The sequence below is a fragment of the Pelecanus crispus genome, chromosome 1, assembly GCF_030463565.1.
Source record: "Pelecanus crispus isolate bPelCri1 chromosome 1, bPelCri1.pri, whole genome shotgun sequence".
Classification (NCBI taxonomy): Eukaryota; Metazoa; Chordata; class Aves; order Pelecaniformes; family Pelecanidae; genus Pelecanus; species Pelecanus crispus.
In genome coordinates, this window is record NC_134643.1 from 164,630,772 (window position 1) to 164,651,091 (window position 20,320).

At 39.6% G+C, this 20,320-nt stretch overlaps 1 protein-coding gene across 1 annotated transcript; it reads right to left on the bottom strand.

Annotated features, from left to right (window-relative positions):
- Nucleotides 1-689: 689 nt before the first annotated feature.
- LOC104032564 (protein-lysine methyltransferase METTL21E) lies at nt 690-19,505 on the bottom strand. The gene is made up of 6 exons (XM_075717299.1): nt 19,403-19,505; nt 18,675-18,687; nt 17,606-17,754; nt 4,666-4,823; nt 2,037-2,154; nt 690-1,114 (listed from the first exon to the last, which is right to left on the bottom strand). The coding sequence occupies exons 1-6, from the start codon at nt 19,503-19,505 to the stop codon at nt 690-692; spliced, it is 966 nt and encodes a 321-aa protein (XP_075573414.1).
- Nucleotides 19,506-20,320: the final 815 nt, after the last annotated feature.

The window sequence follows — 20,320 nt, forward strand, 5'->3', positions numbered from 1 at the left end:
GTTGGTGATATGCTGTACTCTTCTTATCCAAGACCTTTGTTCAAGCAACAAAACGTTTAACTCCCTCTTGCCTCATGTGTGTCACTGTCTGTTGAAGAATCCCTGAATCTAAATAAAAAATGGAATCTAAGTAAAAAATTAAATTAAATCAAAGGGTAACTAATATATTCTGTCCCTTCATTATGATAGTATATTTCCCAGGTGGGTTTTTTTTCCAGCTAATTTAATGTCCTATAAGGGCTATTCAAAGGAAGGATTTACATGATAGTGAGAATGGGGAAAGATTAGATTTAACAGCACAACTTTTAAATACAAAGATTTATTATAGTCTTAAGTTTTAAATGATTAGTTGATCTTATGAGACACCGTCCAAAGCTGCAATTGAAAGCTATTGGAAATATTCATTACACGACCCATAACAATAATGGGAAGACTTGTGAAAGTTATTAGTGGTGTCAGCTTAGCACATAAAAGTCAAGGAAACTTCAAAGATACATTTCTTCTGTGTATAAAACTATTGGCAAATTGAATTTAGGAATTTGTTAGGGATGCACTAGGAATCTGATATTTGGTTTAGATATCTCTAAAAATGTCATTCAAGCAGGTGTTAGCAGCTACTGACATGGAAATTAGTAAAAACAGAACAAGCTGCAGAACAGCTGAAACTGTCACCTCCCTGTATCTCTCTTTCAGACCGTCAGTTTGGAAGGTCTGGCTTTCATTCTGCCTTTCCTCATTGCCTTATACAAGGTTATATTCAAGCTGGGGAAATTAGAAATCACCTCTAAGTCAAACAGTGTCTGAAATCTGCCCACAAATTGGTTCTCTTTGTCCAACCTAAATTTCATAGCCCACAGAATAACAGTGTCATTCTTGCACAAGTGATCAAAAGTTAGGAGGAGTTCATCCAGGAAGGGATGGTGGTAAACTACATCAGCAGCCATAATATAGTCAAAGTGACAGGAAGACCTAGGAAAGTTCTTTTCCAGATCAATTCCCCAAGACAATTCCTTAACATGAGGCTTGTGCTTGCATTTCAGCTTTGTATTTCGGAGAACGTTGTGCTGAAGGTTTCCCAGCAGTTCTGGCAAATCAGTGGCAGTCACAAGTGCACCTGTGACAGGGAGAAAACAAACATAATCTTTGAATATACCTTAAGACTTGAGTAAAATCCCTTTCACGAAAGCCACACACAAGGAACTGATTTTACCAGGTAGCTCTCATTGAGGGGAACAGAACAATGTGAATGCTCCAAATAGCTCTTAGCCATTGTGCTTAAAATAAATAGTTAGTTCCCAGTAGTTCTACTCTACAGATCGCCATCTAAATGCAGCTGGGGATGGGTGGGGAGAAATCAGATACTTACTGCGTCTTGATATCATATTGGTTAAAAGTACAGTGAGCAACTAGGGATTGAAGAATACCAGTTACTGACTCCAAGAAGTCAGCATGAGACTTAAGCATTGCCTCAGGTTCTTTCCATTTCACAGAGGAAGAAGCTTTCTCAGAATACAGAAAGCTAAAACTCTATTAAAATGCAAAGTCACTCATCTGGATTACTCTTGAGGAAGAACAGGCTACCATGAGAGAAAATGCAACAGTGTCTGTAGCAGAAAAATCAAGTTGCTGATCAGTTGCCGAAAGAAAATGTGGAACACAAATGGAAAGAAAGTGACCTGGCATCCAAGAGCTGTTTGGTCAGTGGAAGGTGACGCATTGGTCATACCTACATGTGGCTTCATCTGGTTGCCACTGACATCCAGTGAGGCCACTAGTTTCCTATTTTGGTCCCCTGTTTAACACTATTAATGACATCATCATCTACTAGGATCTCATTTATTGCATCAATACACTCACAGCTTTACAGGAAAAAAAAAACCAGAGCAGCTTTCCAAACAAGCCTTTTAGAATTTATTTTTTCTTGCTCTTGGAAGCTTTCAAACAACAGTCTTTTAGAAGAACTGAGCCGCTTCTTTTGTCCTCCAGTATTCACCTGAGATGTTTCCAACACCATAAGAGCAATGGCATGTACTCACCCAGTAAACTGGCTACTATGGAGACCAACCCAGTTCCAGCTCCAATTTCAATCACATTTTTGTCAACCAGATTGTATTGTTTAGAATTAGTTTCCAAAAAATAACACAGAACAAGAGCCTGTAGGGAATGGAATCCATGAATATACTGAACAAATAAATAAATCCCCTCACTATACATGCATTGTCATGTAAAAACATGCAAAAAAATTCTTGTCTGTTCAAAAATTCATATCTGTTCAAATGAGCAATATTCATTCAAGTGCTGTCCCTAAAGGATCACAGCTCTCTATGATTTTTGAGCTCTATAGGCTGACAAAATAAATGCCCCAACATGCCTCAATATAGGCTTGCAAAGCATTACAGCTAGAAGGAACAACTGCAATTATCTAATCTGTCACACTGCATAACATGAGCTATAAAATTCCAGTCAGCAATTCCTGCTTATGACTGCACTTACTTCTGGTTGAGTTAAAACGTGCCCTTCGCAAAGACATCTTGATATAAGGACTGCTTGTGACAGAAAATCCACAACAACGCTTGTTAAACCTTCCAATAGTTAATAGCTAACAATAATTAATTATCACAATGATTCAAAAGGGACCAATAGATTTACCCCTTTTCTTTCAGTTACTTTTCAGTTTCTATGTGCTTACCTTGTTAAGCTTAGCTAACTTTTATAGCAAACAAAGCCACAAAGAGCCCTCTACAACAGACTCCTTATATATGCATATCTAAACTGTGATTAAGAAGCTTCTTCAGCTTTTCTGCCCTGTCTCATACTGACCAGTGAGTTTTAGTTCACTGTTGAAATAGAAATTGCTAATTTTATTTCTCTGGCAAAGACAGTTTCCAGCTTTTCTCCCTTATTTTTTCCCAGATTTTGATAATTATATACTGTCCATGGACAAATATGTATGATGGTTGCCACATATTCTTGCAATACAGATGACCATTCAGAAAGGCAATTATTAATGGCTTAGACTGGCAGAACAAAATTACTCTCTCAGTTTTGCTTTTAACCAATTAAGAAGTAGAAGGAAAGGAACAGGAGGACTGTTGATCCAATGTTATGCTAGAAATTCAAATAAAGTTTTTGCTTTCTGCCTCTTAATTCAGAGCAAAAAGACTAGGGTCTTTTATGCAAACTTATGTATATCTCATAATCAACCAAGCTTTGATATAGAAATAAGTCTGTGAGCACCAGGGCTAATTAAAACCAGGTTCCTAAAGATTGTATCTGATGTTTGACTGACATTTAAAACCACATTATATTAAGATTTCCTGTTAGTTCCATATATTCCTATAATTTCTTCCCTTGGAGTTTTGCCATATTCTGTTGTAGAGACTGGGTGGCAGGATCAAAATTTCTGTGGGTTAAATTAGGGAAACTTTGAAATCTGGCTTCCTTTCCATGAAACATGCAGAAACTCTATTTTCCTTAAGGTTTCTGCCCTCTTGACAAATTTTGCTGATGTTTTTCAGAAGAGTTCAAATAATGCTGGATGGAACAGGAAGGGAGAACATGAAGAGACACAGGCGGGATTGCCTTCCTTCCACAGCAAAACTGGCTAAACCCTTCCAGAAAAAAAATATGCTTTTCAGTACAGCCCATGATTTTGTGAAAATAATTGGCAGTCAGCTAACCTTTTCTTGAAGACATGCACTGAGGCCACTAAGACATATAGTATAAATGACTTGTCCAGGTCTGCTAAGACAAGGAAAACTCTTTGGAGTTCAAAGCAGCAGAGTACACTAACTATCCTCAGCTGAACTATGGCTGTACTTCTTAAAAACCGTACAATCCTAGAAGGCTGATACTGTTGGGCCAGAAATTGAGCCTCCTGCGTTTTAGTCCTCTCCCTCCTATAGGGGCTTCGGGAGATGGTTCTGTTTCAGGGATGTTCTCTGAACACTGCAAGTGTCAATGGTGCATCATGGCACCTCCCTGACCGCAGTGGTTTCTTTCACTCTTAATTATTTCAAAACAGTCAGTTAGGTGCATTGCACAGATCCACAACCTTGAAGAAGGCTCTTTGTATGATGGGCACATTGATGGTTCTTATATCAAGAGCCAAGGACAATGGTTCTCTCCCACTAGATTTCTGACTGTTTAAGAAACTGAAAGCTGCACCTGAACCTTTTCCCATGGCTGCATATTTACAAGGTAAAATTGTCTCTCATATGAGTAGGTTGAGTAGATTCTATGAGTGCTAATACCTTGTGAGCTCGTATCGCAGCTGTTTCTGCAACATGGATCTGCCTGCTATACAGCTGTCTGTATTTATAAAATGTACAGAAATGTAATCATCATAAGACTGCCATATTTGTTTCAAAATATGCTTGTAATTGGCCAATATGATCAAAAGTTACTGGTAGGTGAGGAGTGTACACAAGATCATACATCTTGTGTGATAGGGGCACAAACAAGAAATACCTTTTAAGCTTTGAGAACCAGGAATCCATACAAAAGCAGGCAAAATTCATGTGTGGGATTTGCAGAACAGAGACAGAGAAGCACAGAATGTTTTCCTTTACAACATACAACAAAATATATTTATCATGCAAAACAAATTAAAAGTGCTAGAAGACTCCAAAACTAAAAAATAATAATACTGCATAAATATTGTACCGATGGCCAGACGACTGCTCCATAACAATCAGTGGCTTCTGTAATTCTTATCTCATGGCCAGCGAAGCGAAAGCCTTCCCAGGCTTTATAAGTTATAAGAACAGGGAAAAAACGCCTTCTCATGATTTCTGCAACTATCTGTTCATCTTCTTTTTCCCCTGGAAGCAAAAGTATAAAAGGTCAAACAGGCTGAGTGGACCAATAATGAAACTACCGATTTATATTGAAAAGCTGATTTGGAAGCAAGAATATTTCTTGAACAGAATAGGTCAGAAAGGCCTAACCCACATATCATGACCACCTCCATGAGGAAGACGGGTTATAGTTGTAGGTGACTCCCTTCTGAGGGGAACAAAGGGTCCAATATGCTGGACAGACCCTCCTCTTCAGGAAGTCTGCTGCCTCCCTGGGGTCCAGGTTAAGGACATCACTAAGAAACTTCCTAGCCTGGTATGGCCCTCGGACTATTACCCATTACTGCTCTTCTCATGTGGGTGGCGATGAAGCTGCAATGCGTAGTCAAAGGGCAATCCAAAGAGTCTTCAGGGCCTTGGGACAGCTAGTAAGGGAATCTGGAGCACAGGTTATTTTTTCCTCTCTCCTCCCAGCTGTGGGCAGCAACATTGGAAGAAAACAGACGGGCCCAGTCTCTTAACACATGGCTTCGCGGCTGGTGTCACAGCCACAATTTGGGGTTTTTCGATAACGGCATGGCCTACACAGTACCAGGCTTGCTGGCATCAGATGGGATTCACCTTTCTCAAAGTGGGAAGAGGGTCTTCGCTCACAAACTAGCGGGGCTCATTGACAGAGCTTTGCACTAGACTTGAAGGGGGAGGGGGATATGTTATGGTTTAGCCCCAGCCAGCACTAAGCACCACGCAGCCGCTCACCACTCCCCCTACCCTGATGGGATGGGGGAGAGAATCAGAGGAGTAAGAGTGAGAAACACTCCTGGGTTGAGATAAGAACAGTTTAATAATTGAAATAAAGTAAAATAGTAATGATGATAATAATAATATAATAATGATGATAACAATAATAATATACAAAGCAAGTGATGCACAATGCAATTGCTCACCACCCACTGACTGATACCCAGCCAGCTCCCAAGCAGCGATCCCTGCTCCCCGGCCACCCCCCCCCAGCATGACATCATATGGTATGGAATAGCCCTTTGGTCAGTTTGGATCAACTGTTCTGGCTGTGTCCACTCCTAGTTTCTTGTGCACCTGGCAGAGCATGGGATGCTAACAAGTCCTTGACTTAGTGTAAACACTGCTTAGCAACAACTAAACCATCCCTGTGTTTATCAACATTCTTCTCATTCTAAATCCAAAACACAGCAGTATGCCAGCTACTAGGAAGAAAATGAACTCTATCCCAGCCAAAACCAGGACAGGATAATATCAGGCTTACGCATGACAAGCTGTGGGATGACATGCCAAGGTTAGAGGGACAGGGTACTAGCAAGGGCCCTCAGCCTGTTGCTCTGAGATGTGCTGGCTATGCTGCAGCACACTTGAAGTCTTACAGAGTGAGCCAGGGGATCCTGAGGTAATAGGAGGTAACAGGGAAACACCAGTGAAATACCTCAAAGGAATTAAGGAGTGTTCCTCTAAGAAGGTGACAGAGCCAACAGCCCAGTTGAAATGCTTCTGCACCAATCACATAACATGGGCAACAAACAGGAGGAGCTGGAAGCCACCGTGCTACTAGAAAGCTACAACCTAGTTGCCATTACTGAAACTTGGTGGGATGAATCCCATGACTGGAGTGTGGCTATAGCAGCCTTCCAATACTTAAAGGGGGCTTATAAGAAAGATGGGGACAAACATTTTAGCAAGGCCTGTTGCAATAGGACAAGGGGTAATGGTTTTAAACTAAAAGAGGGTAGATTTAGACCAGATTTAAGGAAGAAGTTTTTTATGATGAGGGTGGTGAAACACTGAAACAGGTTTTCCAGAGAGGTGGCTGATGCCCCATCCCTGGCAACATTCAAGGTCAGGTTGGACGGGGCTCTGAGCAACCTGATCTGGTTGAAGATGTCCCTGCTCATTGCAGGGGGGTTGGGCTAGATGACCTTTAAAGGTCCCTTCCAACCCAAACTGTTCTATGATTCTATGAATGTGAATTACATCTGTGAATAAAAATACATTTCTCCATTAATGGTTAGCAAGATACATGGGAATTCTCCTGAATTCTAATTGAAGTTTTCAGTTTATGACTAAATAATTTCTTTCCTGTTTTGCTGGGGAAGCCAAGTTCATAAAAAGTAAAGAAGTGGAATGTTACCTTTTACTGCTTTCCACTTCAGCAATCCAAAGGAAATTTTTTAACTTCTTTTTCCCTTCAAGAACAGCTGCCCTAGTATAGACACTCATGGTCTTACGTGCCCGGATTTTTTATTTTCCACATCCATTTACTGTTCATTTTCCCCACATTATGGTTCTTTTTGACAGTAAACAAAAGGAGCCACCGTATCATTTATAAGTCTGTCACTAAACTTGTGAAATAGATGCTAGCAACACAAGTTATGACAGACAGGAGCAAAAGCACTAGTGTTGTCAGGAAAGCTTATCCACCCACCCCAACAGAGCCCTGTCTGAGGGATTCTTTCCAGTTGGCTTGATATCCTGAATGCCATCCCTGTTGTTAAACAAAGGCTATTTATGAATAGCTAACATAATCCTGGATAACTCTTCTAACAGGAGAGGATTCATTCTTTTTTAGCTGAATACCAAGCCAGTTTCAGTTTTGCCATCATCACACAAAGCTGCACCACAATGTTACAAAAAAAACTATGTAAGCGAAGCTGTCCAGAGCATTTTCTTAGCAAAGTCTAGAATCATTCAAGTTTTCACAGGAAATTTGCTTTCGCAGCCAACTTTGATCTCTTGGCAAATTAGCTAAAGCAAAACATGTTTACAAGCAGCACCTCCTGGAAAGCATGCTAGAGATTTAGATAACTGGGTTACCATCTTGTTCAAAGCAGAGTTTCTATATCAAGCCTGCAGTTACCATTGAAATCACAGATATCAAGATCAGGATCTGCATGGAAACTGCAGGCCCAATGGCTATTAAAAATGAAAACATTTATGTTTTCATCACCATAAAACACATTGGTCTACCAAAGATCCTTCACATTTTCTTCCCCCTCAAATCACTGCAGTCACAGGACATGAGGGCCTCAAGTGTTGTCATTTGCTCTGCCATATGCTTCAGTATTTTTATTGCCATAACCTATTGACAAAGTCGCTCTTCCTTCCCTGTGATAGAAGGGCCAAGGTACAAAAGCAGGGGTGAGCAAAGAAAGAGATGATACCAAACAAAAACACATCAGGAAGATGTTCAGGCTCATTAGCCAGTGTGTTAAGCTTGTAACTCAACTTACTCGAAGTGTCAGAAGAAACTAGAGAATAGCAAAAAACAAGGAAGTAAAAGCAAAAATGTTCATATTCAATCTTAGCATGTTGACACTAAGACATAATCTGAAAGCTAAAAAAAACCCAACCAAACAAAAAAAAAATCCCAAAACAAAGACAACTAACCAACCCATGGTACTCCAAAAATTTATTGGATGGGGAGGGAAGGGAGGAACCCTAATCATGGGATACAGCAAAATTAAAAATAATGTAATACGTATACTACTGGAAAAAATATAAACAATACAATTTTATAATGGCAACTTAAATAATATAGTCAACATTGAAACTATGATATTTTAAAGTGTTAGGAAATAAGTAGTATGTGGCAGCCCATTACATCTTCTGCAAGCCTCTAATGTTGAGAGAAAACACATGTGTCATTGTGCCTGCAAGGAGGGAACTCTGCACAAACATGAGTTAAGTGCCAGAGAAATGTTGCTCCAGGGCAAAATTAATCTTTTCTTATGAAAGAATTAATATGAAGCTGTCTTATTACACATATCGTAAGTGTATTTAATATATCATCCTGTTTCCAGGCATACCAGATATAGCCTGCTTTTAATCTTCTCTCATTGCTTAGAGCAGTCTGATCTTGTTCTGTGATCAGTACTAGCTGTGGAAATAAAAAGCTATTCCTCCTATTACCTCCCAATTACAACCATTTTTCTTGATTCTTCCTCCCTTGACATCTGTTTTGGACCCAATTTTGTTGAGAAGCCGTAAGTTATTAAGTCTTAACTCATAAAGCTTCTGCCAGAAGATCTATAAAACTTCAGCAGTATTACAGCTACCCCTCTAGTGCTCAATAAATATTTCCCACCTATTCCCTACATTATCAGCAATCTTTCTACTTAAGGCTTGCATAGTACCTACACTAACAGAGTTTGTAGGCCACTGCACCCTACCTGAGATAAACTGTCCACACCCCTGACAGAAGAATCCCACATCTGCTGATTAATAACACCACTTAAATCTTTGGCCATCTTATCCTTTTGGTAATCCCCCAGGTGTGTTATCTGGAGAATTTTACATTTTTTTTTTTATATTTTTGTCTTCCTCTTAAGAAGATCTTACTATTGTGGAGAATCAAAGTGTATTTGTTTCATCAGACACATCATGTGGTAGACAGGCTTCAAAACCCTAATGAGAAATTTTGTCAGGACCAGGATGCTAGTGATTCTGACAAGGAGTGCTGACAAAATAAGGAGTGCAGACTTTTAGTCAAATTTGCTTACTTACATACAAGTTTCCCTTCATAATTCAAAAGGCACTCTTCTATTTTCTGCTTTATATCTTTCAGAACAGCTAAATTTCTCGTGGGACTGCGCAAAAGGAAAGAAGTGTATTTCTCTGTAACTGCCTTCAGAGCAGTCAGAACAGAAAAATAACAAACTAGTGGGAAATCCTTCAAGCAGCAAGAAAATTGTTATCAGAGTAAGCAAAATCCAAGTGAGATGAAGTCTTTTAATACCTGCAAACATTGAGAAAGTTCTGCTGGTACTTTGATCAAACTAGTTTCTTGATAACAGATGTAAAAAGCTGATAGGAAGTTATTCTTCCTGGAAGTGTTTATCTCTGTGTTAGTCTGTATTCTCTTGTTCAGGAAGAATAATTCTTGGAATTATGACTCAGTGAATGGATTTTAATGATTTTAATGACATTTTAAGACAAGAGCTGACTCTGCTAGGACTGCTTCCTCCCTTCTTCATTTGCCTGGGTTTGGACCAGGCAGGTTTGCCCTCACTCCTCTGCTGTGATTTGGAGAGACATGGAAGTGGTATATACATAGAATGACTTTCTTCAGCCTATTCGTCTCTTTGCATGAGCATGTATATACAGAAACCACTGGAGTTTCTGGTGCTACAACTTTATTTACATTAAGATGAGACAGTCTGATCGTGTTCAGGTAACATATAGAAATCGAGATAATTTTTGTTAGTGAAACAGATAGCACTCCTTTGCTCTTGAACTTGTGTCCACAAAGAAGTTCCCATCTATAGACGCTCCAAATTCTTCTTGAAATATAATTTGAATGTCTAAGTTTCTTAAGACGTTCTGCCTAATAGATTCATTTCTTATAGCGTTCTTTGAAATATTTCAGGTAAAGTATTGTTCATCATAAAAGTCTAATGTCTTTGAAGCATGTTCTTTGAACTCCCTTGATTTTAAGTTAGTATCAGGGCTGAGGGAGAAAAGTCATATACTGCTGACACATCTTGCACTATATCAACCACATCATTAAGAAAACAGCGTAAACATCATTCTCAAAGGCAAAGCAATCATCATTATTACAACTGAAATGTGAACATAGTTTTCCAAAGAGACATACTAAATCATGTGGAAGACTGGAAGTCAGTGGCAGGTTAGTTAGAGAAACGTGTGTCAAGCTGCAAAATCTTGTGTAGGGAACCAGAGGCTTTGGCTGACGCATTCAAATGTCAAACAAAATGGTTTCTAGAACAAAACCTAAAGAAAGAAAATGAAGGACGTGAGTTCTTCTGAGGCAGAGTTGGAGAAGTCCTTCAAGTAGGGAAAGGAAAGCAGAAGGAAAATAACAGGAGATAGACCAGGTCAGAATGGCACAAGTTGCAAACTGCAGCATCTTTTTCATTAACAATGAATGAAATCACATGAATGGGCCTTAGGCTATTATTACCTGCACACTTTTTGCTTGGAATGAGTAGAAATAGTACCCGTTTAGAAACATGCTACATGATCAGCTGTTCCCTTTACACCAATTGTCACATATAATCATGCTTGGGAATATACAGGTCCATCAGGAAATTGTAACCTTAAAATTCAGTTGGGTATCTTCCATCATTTAATGGCATATGTTAAATCTCTCACTGAATAATGATAGTGCCTACATTAATGCATTCTCCACTGAATAAAAGGGGAACAGAGACAGGCACTGTTAAATAGCACTTAAAATGCAGGAAAAGGAGCAAAGACAAGGGTGCTGAATTAAAGTTATATTTTTAAAAAAATAGATACCACTGTCTAGGTACCTGAATTAAAATGTGGCTAAAAAAGTAAGTAAAATGACCCTTTCACATAAAAGCTGTAAAGAATATACTAGCAGTCAATATCTCCATTTTCAGACTCTTTCACAAATAGCACACAGAGTAACAAAACGTCCTCCAAGCACTTTACTAATGGATTAGGACAGCATTAATTCCAAAACAATAGTTTCACCCAATGATTTATTAAAACAACTTACAGAGGGGGAAAAAAAAAAACCAACCCCAACAGGTTAGTCTCTTTCAAGTGCTGGCCTGACCCTACTTAATCTCTTGAGGCCAAAAGTGTCACAGCCCAAGGTGATAAGGAAATAAGACCCAGCCATCTTCTGCTTCTCTACTGCTTTGATGGATCTTGTCCAGCTGGCAAACAGAATGAAATCAAAGCCTTCAGCATGAACTTGACCTGAAAAAGTTCAGCCCTACAGCAACATATTCCTCCTTCTTCAGAAGCAGTATACTCTCATCTGTAGAGTTGAGATTTAAAATTTATCATTTAGACTTTTATTTACAAATATTTTAAGAACCATGTATCAAGAGCTGTGAAGACATACATGGTTCCTCTAAGACTTCTCAGCAATTGCCTCTGAGTTTGATGAACACAGGAGGACTACCTGTGCTGACATTACTGATTGAGTAATGCATGAGAGGAAGTTCCAAGAATTCATGACCAGCCAGGACTCTTCAGATCTGCCCAGCCTGGACACACGGAACTGGAGTAATCCAAAGTAAAGTAAAGATTCAAGATGTATTTTTTATACATATATAATATATTCATAATATATATAATATACAATACATATTTTAATATATATATAAAACATAAAATAGCTATCTATATATCTCCACATCACGAAGATACCTGCAGAAAGGTCAGCAATGGAACAGACCTGCAACCAGTTCTGTAACTGCAAGAGATGACTGGAGAAGAGTTACATTACTACACTGACAGGAATCATCAGAAGGTAGCCCTGTGAATCCATCTGGGTATTTCCAGTGACTCAAAAGAAGTTTACCCCAAATCTACATCAGATCCCAATTCTAAAGGACTCTGGAGTCTCGCAATTTTTACTGAGCTACTGACATCTCAGGATCAGAGCCCTGGTCTTGCAAGCATTACAGATGGCTCCATGGAAACATACACAATCCTGAATCACAGAATAGTCCCCAAATTCCAGGTGGCATCACTTTAGTATCTTTATTTCATTCGACTTTTTTCTATTTCATTCCATTCCAAGGACCCTTAAAAGGAAGGGGTCAGGAGGGAAATCTAATCATGATCTTGACTTTCCAGAAGTCAGATGTAACCTACACCTCTCTAAGAATATAAAGCAAAGTACTGTTCCAGTACTTATCTAAACTACACAGTTAATTTTTCCTTACTTCACCCCTACTGACAAAGAGGGAAATGATCATATAACTGAATGCAGACATTCCAGTACATTCATTACAAGCTCAACCTGCTGAAGTGATGGCAATGACGAGGTATATTATATTGATTAATCTGGGATACTACGACAGGGGGATATAATGCTTGAAACTTTATACTTTGAAATGCAGAAATACAAAACTGCCACCCACAGGCAGCCTCTTCTCAGCCAAGAGACAAGATGCACTTAGCTCAGAGCATGAGGAGACAAGAACAGGAGAGGGGTACGCTCACAGTATCAAGTGTATGTATTTACCCGGGCTTGAGAGATGCATTTTCAATTTGAAATTCACACCACTGATATCCCAGCCCCATTCAAGTCACGGGTCATCCAAAACCATTAGAAGGCTGAAAATAGAAGTACCACAGTCAGATTATCTCATGAACACATAATGAATTCAAATGTGCCAAGTACTTCCCTTGTTACTTCATTATGTTTGTCTGTCATTGAAAACATCTTCAGGTCTAGGCTCAGCAGCTATTTAATCTCTAAAGATAGCTAAATGATTTCCCTTTGACTACAAAAGCAGACTGTGTTCTTAAATTAGATGGTCTAATGTACATTATAAAAGGCTGACAGCCAATTTCCTGATGGATAGGAAGGTTCTGGATGAGTAATTTAGACACTGTAAGCCATTGTCTAGTCTAATCTTTCACATCTTTTAGCTTGCTGGGTCAAGAGGGCTTTGTGCCATTGAAAGCTCTTATTTCCTTGTAACGACATACCAGGTACCACAACCAGCAGAACAGAAGGGACTCAACAAAATGCCTGCCAATTTTCCCCTACCAATAATTCTAGATTTCTAAAATATTTCTTTGAGGAAAGGACCTGAAAGTAACCTAACAACACCAATCCATGCAAACATACCACTTTTTTCATGTGGCAGTTGAGAAATATTTAATTTATTGTTGAAATGCAGCTACTGTAAAGTGGGAAGATGGTAAAACAGAAAAAGACAGACACATGGCTGAGAGGGAAGAATATGTTACAGATTTCTCTACAGAGTTAATGCATGCTTTGATTATTTGAGTGTTGCCTCCAACTTCTGTTCTATGCATACACAAGAAGTTTCCCTCTGAGTTTAGTAATGTCTTCAGCAAAAGCAGGTCTACTTGTTGGGATGAGACAAAAGGAACAGAGAAGTGTTAATTCAAATTAGTACACCTGATGTTTACTATAGTATTTGAATGCTGCTACTTTCAACCAAAGAGCTCAGAGATAAGTTACTATAGGATAGCCAAGAGGTTAAATTCAGAGAAGAGGTATTTTCAGACTATTCTGATTTGCTGCGAAGGTGCGGTTTAGCTCTAGTCACTCCTTAATTGGGTTATACTCAAGCCTTATTCCACACTACCTCTTTTAGTCTTTTTTTGTTTGGAGACATCTTGTTGCCTAAAAGGTGTAGAATTGAGTTCTGATATTTCAAGTCAATCCTGCAGCGAAGAAAAAAATATAGGTAACTAATGGTGTGACTTCCATGAGTTTTGGGGCAGGGTAGGCTAATGCTTTTCAGATGAGAATTAGTGGAAGAGGTTGTTTGGGTTTTTTTTTTAAAGATAGAAGAATAATTGAAAGCTAAGAGACAAAAAAAGAGGAAGATGAAAGAAGGGAAGGCAGGTGGTGGGAAGATACAGCAAAAGTGTCTTTTATATATAGTATAAATAGGCTCATTTTTTAACTAGCACTGTTAATTGCAAAGTCCACTATATAAAGAATGGTTCAGCAATTTAAGCACTCAGAAAATGGAGGAACTGGGTGCTAGACCTTCCTCAGAAGGATTCAAATTCACAACTCATTCACCTGAGGGGTGTGTTCCATCAGCCCTACAGAACCAGGTGCTTCCCCTCCCCTCCATCACCACCAGAGGTGGGCCATCAGTAAACCAGGATTGCAAGAATTATACTAAGAAGGACAACAAGCAAGGAAAAGCCCAGCTATGAAGTGGGCACTCAGTTGTGTAGAGGCAGACTTGGGCTCCACGCTCTGGTCCCAGGTTGGTTTTCACATTTTACAGCAGTGTCTTTGAAGTCAATGGAAAAGTGTCACTGGGGAAGGGGATGAGAAAGGTAAGTATCTTTAGAAGTAACCCAGGAAATAGGAATGGGACACTAAGTCACTCCCTCTTCCCAGCTGAATATCTTAACTTCTAAGTTACAGGGTGTCCTGGTTTCAGCTGGGATAGAGTTAATTTTCTTCCTAGTAGCAGGCATAGTGCTGTGTTTTGAATTTAGGATGAGAATAATGCTGATAAACACAGGGATGGTTTAGTTGTTGCTAAGCAGTGTTTACACTAAGTCAAGGACTGGTTAGCATCCCATGCTCTGCCAGGTGCACAAGAAGCTGGGAGGGGGCACAGCCAGAATAGTTGACCCAAACTGGCCAAAGGGCTATTGCGTACCATATGACCTCATGCTCAGTATATAAACTGGAGGGAGTTGGCCAGGGTGCAGCGATCACTGCTTGGGAACTAGCTGGGCATTGGTCAGCGGGTGGTGAGCAATTGCATTGTGCATCACTTATTTTATATATTCTTTTATCATTATGATTATTATTTTCCCTTCCTTTTCTGTCCTATTAAACTCTATCTCAACCCACAAATTTTACTTCTTCCCCCCCCCCAATTCTCTTCCCCATCCCACTGGCAGGGGAGTGAGCAAACGGCTATGTGGTGTTTAGCTGCCCGCTGGGTTAAACCACAACACGGGGTTAGACTGCTTCTCACTCACCTCCATTCCAACTACGTCCTATTTAAGGCACCTTTCTGGACTCCGCCCAGAGACTTGAAATAATGGCAAGAATCGCCATCGATTAGGACATCTGTTAAGCAGGGTGAACAGAAGGAGTGTGTCCCTTCTAAAATGCTGGGAGATATGTGAAGGTTACCAGGTCAGCATGTTCTCAGATATTTATGGATTAAAAACTGAGCCTTGGCCAAGTGAAGCAAGACCATGGAGTGTCAAGGACAAGTATGCCTTGCAAACTTGCTCTCCTCCTTTTGCCTCAAATAAAATTATTCTGGGGTGAATTTATATAATGCAACTGTGGTAAAGTAATTTAGTATCCCAAGAAATTAAGATGAGAGTGGCAGAATCTGATCTCAGAAAAGTTTAGCCAAGGACAGTTAAAGCTAATGATCAAGAGAAATCATGAGAGGAAAGAAGAGAGACATCTAACAATGCAGATGTGATGGAGAACGGATTGGATAAAGACACAAGAGGAAAGATCAGACTGGGTGAGGACCTATCCGTAAGCTGAGAACCAGTAGTAATGAGAGTCGTGAACAATAATGAGGAGTTTTAACCTGGAGAACTTGTGACAAGCCAATTAAGAAGGAAAGGGGAAGACACCGAATATAAAGAGCTCAGGCTGGAACTTGCAGAGAAACTGAACTAAGAACCCCGAGAAACAGAGATTGAGACTGGGTAGGTGAAGTTAATGAAGTGGGAATGGGGAAGGCAGTAGAGAAGGAAACAGATGAGAACAAGGAAGGCACAGGCTCAAGGCGATCAAGCAGATACGTCTCCGTGCAGCAGGTTCAGCACCCTTCACCTCCAGAACCTGGCATGGAATTTAATATGCCGAAGCCTGGTGTCAGATGAAACTGTAAAGATATCCCATTTTCCATTCACGTCTCCTGATCCTAGTGTTTCTAGACATGGAAGAGAACCACCTGCTGTTGCTATCAACACAGTTACTCTCTTAGCTAAGTGGAATATATTTCTGCATTTGATCTAAAGATTCTGCCCTACCAACTAATTTTGCATACATTTACCTAATATCCCAGAACTCAATTAATTTTCATAATTCAAAAGCTAAAGAAATTACATGCAGACTCACTCCTCCCCACCCTGAATCCTGCATGAAGAGAGTATCAATATTAGAGATCCAAGCTTGCAGAAGCATAGAAATGCCTGTGCAACTTTACCTTGGCTCTCGTGCTCTACATAATGACAGTCATCAGTATTTCAGGCTTTAATAGTTCTATCTTTAATATTTGTTATTCTAGATATTTCTTCCCCCAGCAATCATGCTTCATTTTATAGGATCAACTGGAGCTCTTCGTTCAAGTCAGAATTACACAATAGGAAAGGGAATTGCATTAAAGAAAATCTCCAGATTAAGGCACTTGCACAGTGCTTTGTGGAACAGCAATAGATACCAATCCCTATCAGCCATCTTCTTATGTAATGTCAGTTTTCCAGAGGAGGTCATCAATTTGGGGTACTTTGAAAAAAGTATTTGAAAGCAAAATAACAAACATTAGTTTCAGCAAGCAAACAATTAGTTTTAAGTATTGCAGTTGTGCCCAAAGCTCCACGTTGCCTTGCTGAACAGGTAGCAAAGCAAAACAGGACACTGAGGTCTCTTGAAAAAGCAGAAGCCCAAAAGCCTGGGTCTACATGGACCACAACTCAGCTGAGATTTTAAACAAAAAAAATTATGAAAAATAAAATAATTTAAAAACCCCAAAACCTCCTTCTTTCGCATTCAGCTGTGGAACATAATTAGACCCCATCCCAAAACACCCACATGCACTTGCCCTAAAATCTCATCTGCTCCTGGTGACCCCTAAAAAGATTACTCATGATGCTTTAGGATCTTGAAAGATGTGCAGCCATGAACTTGCTCAAGAGAAAAAGCTGCCAACAGCCCCTGAAGGTATTTGAAGATTAGGTTTGAGGCTGTCTAGACAGAAACCAAGCTTGTAATAACCAATTGTCCCTAATTGACACCCCGCAAACAAACCTCTCCTGAACAGCTTTATCGTTGTCACAGCTTCATTCCCTGGAACCAGTTGCAGGCAAATAGCCAGAGGCCACATGCCAGGCACTGGTGGGAAACTGCCGGGACCAGAGTATGCCAGTATAGCAGATACTTACTGCATAGCCAGAATACTACAACAGCGCTATCTGTTGTACTTTCTGTACAAGTGCCATAAACACATTTCTTCAGAAAAAGTGAATGAGAAGATAGATCATTGTCAGCAAGACACCTTGTTCCTTATACTTAGCAATATTCCAAAGTGCAACAAGAAAATATAGTGAAATAAGAAACATTTTACCTTCTTGTCTTTCCAATTCTCTTATCAGTTCATTTTGTAGATTATTATGTTGTGATGATGTCAAATCCATACTATGCCACAAAACCTGGGACAGAGAAACACAAGCCTGCTTGGATAAAATGACTTTATTTCTTTTTCCCCATATAACACTTCACAAAAAAAATAAGATTATTTTTACATGTATTATGCTATAATTTACTTCCATTGATAATAAAGATGTGTAGACACATAAATATCAATATTCAAAGCACCAGATATTCGATGCATCAATATTCAAAGAACCAGAAGGTTTGATAAATGTTTAAAACTATTTTATGAAATTTTAAAATTAGAATAAATTCAAATCAGGGCTGGTTTGCTTATAAACAATTGAAAGGAAAAAAGGAAAGGTAGCAACAAATGTTGGAAAGAGAAGAAAAAATGCACCAAAAGGATCTAATCTTGTTTGAATTAACTGGCTTGGGAGGGAAGGAAACAACCTATTAGTAAAAGTTGCATGAGACTAAGTAGGAAGCAGGATCTACAGACAACATGCAGAACAGAATGGGTATGTGCCTATACAGACACAGAACATGCAGACTCAGGAGAAAGAAGTAATAGGAAAAGTATGACAGAGGACAGTACCATTTTAATGTCTGCAGAAAAGCAGACAGACAAACAATAGTCTCCAATTCTTGCTATTTTACAATCAGAAAAACACTAAGTTCACGGGGGGGGGGGGGGGGGGGGGGGCGGGGAGGGGAGATGCCAGTGCTCTGATATGAAGCTCTTGCACTGTTATATGGAAATTTGACTGATTTTTGTGGGAATGGTTACAGGAAGCATACAGTTAATAATCTACAGATGTCTAAACACCCAGTAGGGATGCAATTAAATAAGGCAATGGGTGAAGGAATATTTCTATAGAGGTTTAAAAAAAAAAAAAAGCAATCAAAAAATAAAAACATACGCTGAATATTGACAAAACTTCTTCACAGTGCAAAGCCTTAAGCAGGTTTTCCTCTCAAAACTTCAGACAAAAGAGGACAGTATGGAACAGCCCTGTCTTGTTGGAGAGGATACACCATACTCTTGACTGCACCCTACAAAAGACACACAGGTCTAATGTTTAACTTTACTACCACAGTGCCAGCAGCCATTGACCTATTTGAAGGTGAAAAATAACTTAACAGGGCTTCTACACATTACCATAACACAGAGAACAAAAATACTGTTGTTATATTTATGTCTATCTATGAACTCAGCAATAGCAACATCTTTACATGGGGAACAGAAGAGATTCAATGGAATTCTTTGTATGCAAAAAAAGTCTTTGTATGCAAAAACAGTCTTTGTATGCATCTTCAGAATAGCAAGTAGCATTAGAAACTGCTGGGACATTAAGCAGTAAATGTTACGCACATCCATCAGCTTGTCATCTACCTCAAAAGTATAAAACAGACAAATTTTCTTCCCATTAGAAGATAAAGATAACAGGTTAATAACCAATCCCTTTGCATTCTGAAGGACAAGCAACATTGCACTATAAAATCCCCCTAAAAAGGAAAACCTTTGTATTTTGTGGTCCTCTACATTTTTTTTTCCTTCGAAAAATATCTTTTGAGGTATGCGGAACTACACAACAACCTGTCTTGACTTTAACATAGAAATTCAGTAGTACCGCAAGCAACTAAACAGCGCGGAACAGCTCAGTTGCTGAGTTATGCTGTTTAAAGTAAATGATACAAAGTAATCTAGAGTGAAAAACACAGACAAGTGAAATACTACGGGCATCCACTGTGTTTCAGTCAACATTACCTGAATCTCTTGCAGCTTTCCAAAGGCGGTACTCTAACAGAAAAGTCCTTATCAGTCCCCGGCAGAAGTGCGCTCTGGAGCGCGTGTCACGCATTGCCAACATCCCCACAGCAGAAGCAGTAATAAATCCCGACAGCTGCAGCAAGAACACAAAGCGGGCACCGCACGCCGCGTCCCTTACGTAAGGGAGCAGATTTCGCAACAGCAGTAGGCGCCCGGTCAAGGAAGCTCCAACCAACAAAAGTAACCAATTTTGGAGTATTGTTTACAAAAATAAGATAGGGGCACGGCATTGGTGACCGCTCGCTGTTACTAAAAAGTAACAGAAGAGCTAAATACCATTCTTCAGAGTCAAAGGGGTCTTCCAAGCACCAAGGGCAATTTATAAATGGGCAGGGGCGCGTTTGTGGCAGGGGTATATAAATGCGTGCTCACTTTGGAATGCACAACTGTAACAAGGTACACAACCCCCAAAATCCTAGCCCCCTTTACCCTACGAGACAGCTGTCAATGTGCATAATTACAGACACACCACTCCTCTTCCATATATAAAGGACATTCATCAACAGATCGCAACCACTTACTGCCATGGGAACAAATCCAGGTATCTTTAAGACTTCTCTTACTTAGACTGTAATCAATTAAGGACAGGAACTGCCTCTTACTTTACCCTGTTTTTAGCAAAATTAGACTTCAACCTCAATTGGAGTTTCTAGGTGCCATTGAAAACTAGCAAATTGTGCAAGAATACTAAACAAGCCCTACAGAGAACTGAAGGTGTCTGTACTTCACCACACTTGGCAGAAGAAATTAGTTTCTAAATGCAGAAGAGCTATTATCAAACACATCACCAAGACCCAATCTACGCTTTTACAGCAAAATTCAGTAATACTGAAGAGTGATCTGCAAACCACTCCT

Bases quoted from the DNA above. Each gene is read 5' to 3' on its own strand.
- LOC104032564 (XM_075717299.1), bottom strand. From the start codon at position 19,505: ATGTTGGCAATGCGTGACACGCGCTCCAGAGCGCACTTCTGCCGGGGA. The intron at 4,824-17,605 runs GTAAAATGTTTC...TTTTGCTTCCAG, and splicing joins AGAATTGGAAAGACAAGAAG to GGGAAAAAGAAGATGAACAG. The intron at 2,155-4,665 runs GTACAATATTTA...CATTCCCTACAG, and splicing joins GAGCAGTCGTCTGGCCATCG to GCTCTTGTTCTGTGTTATTT.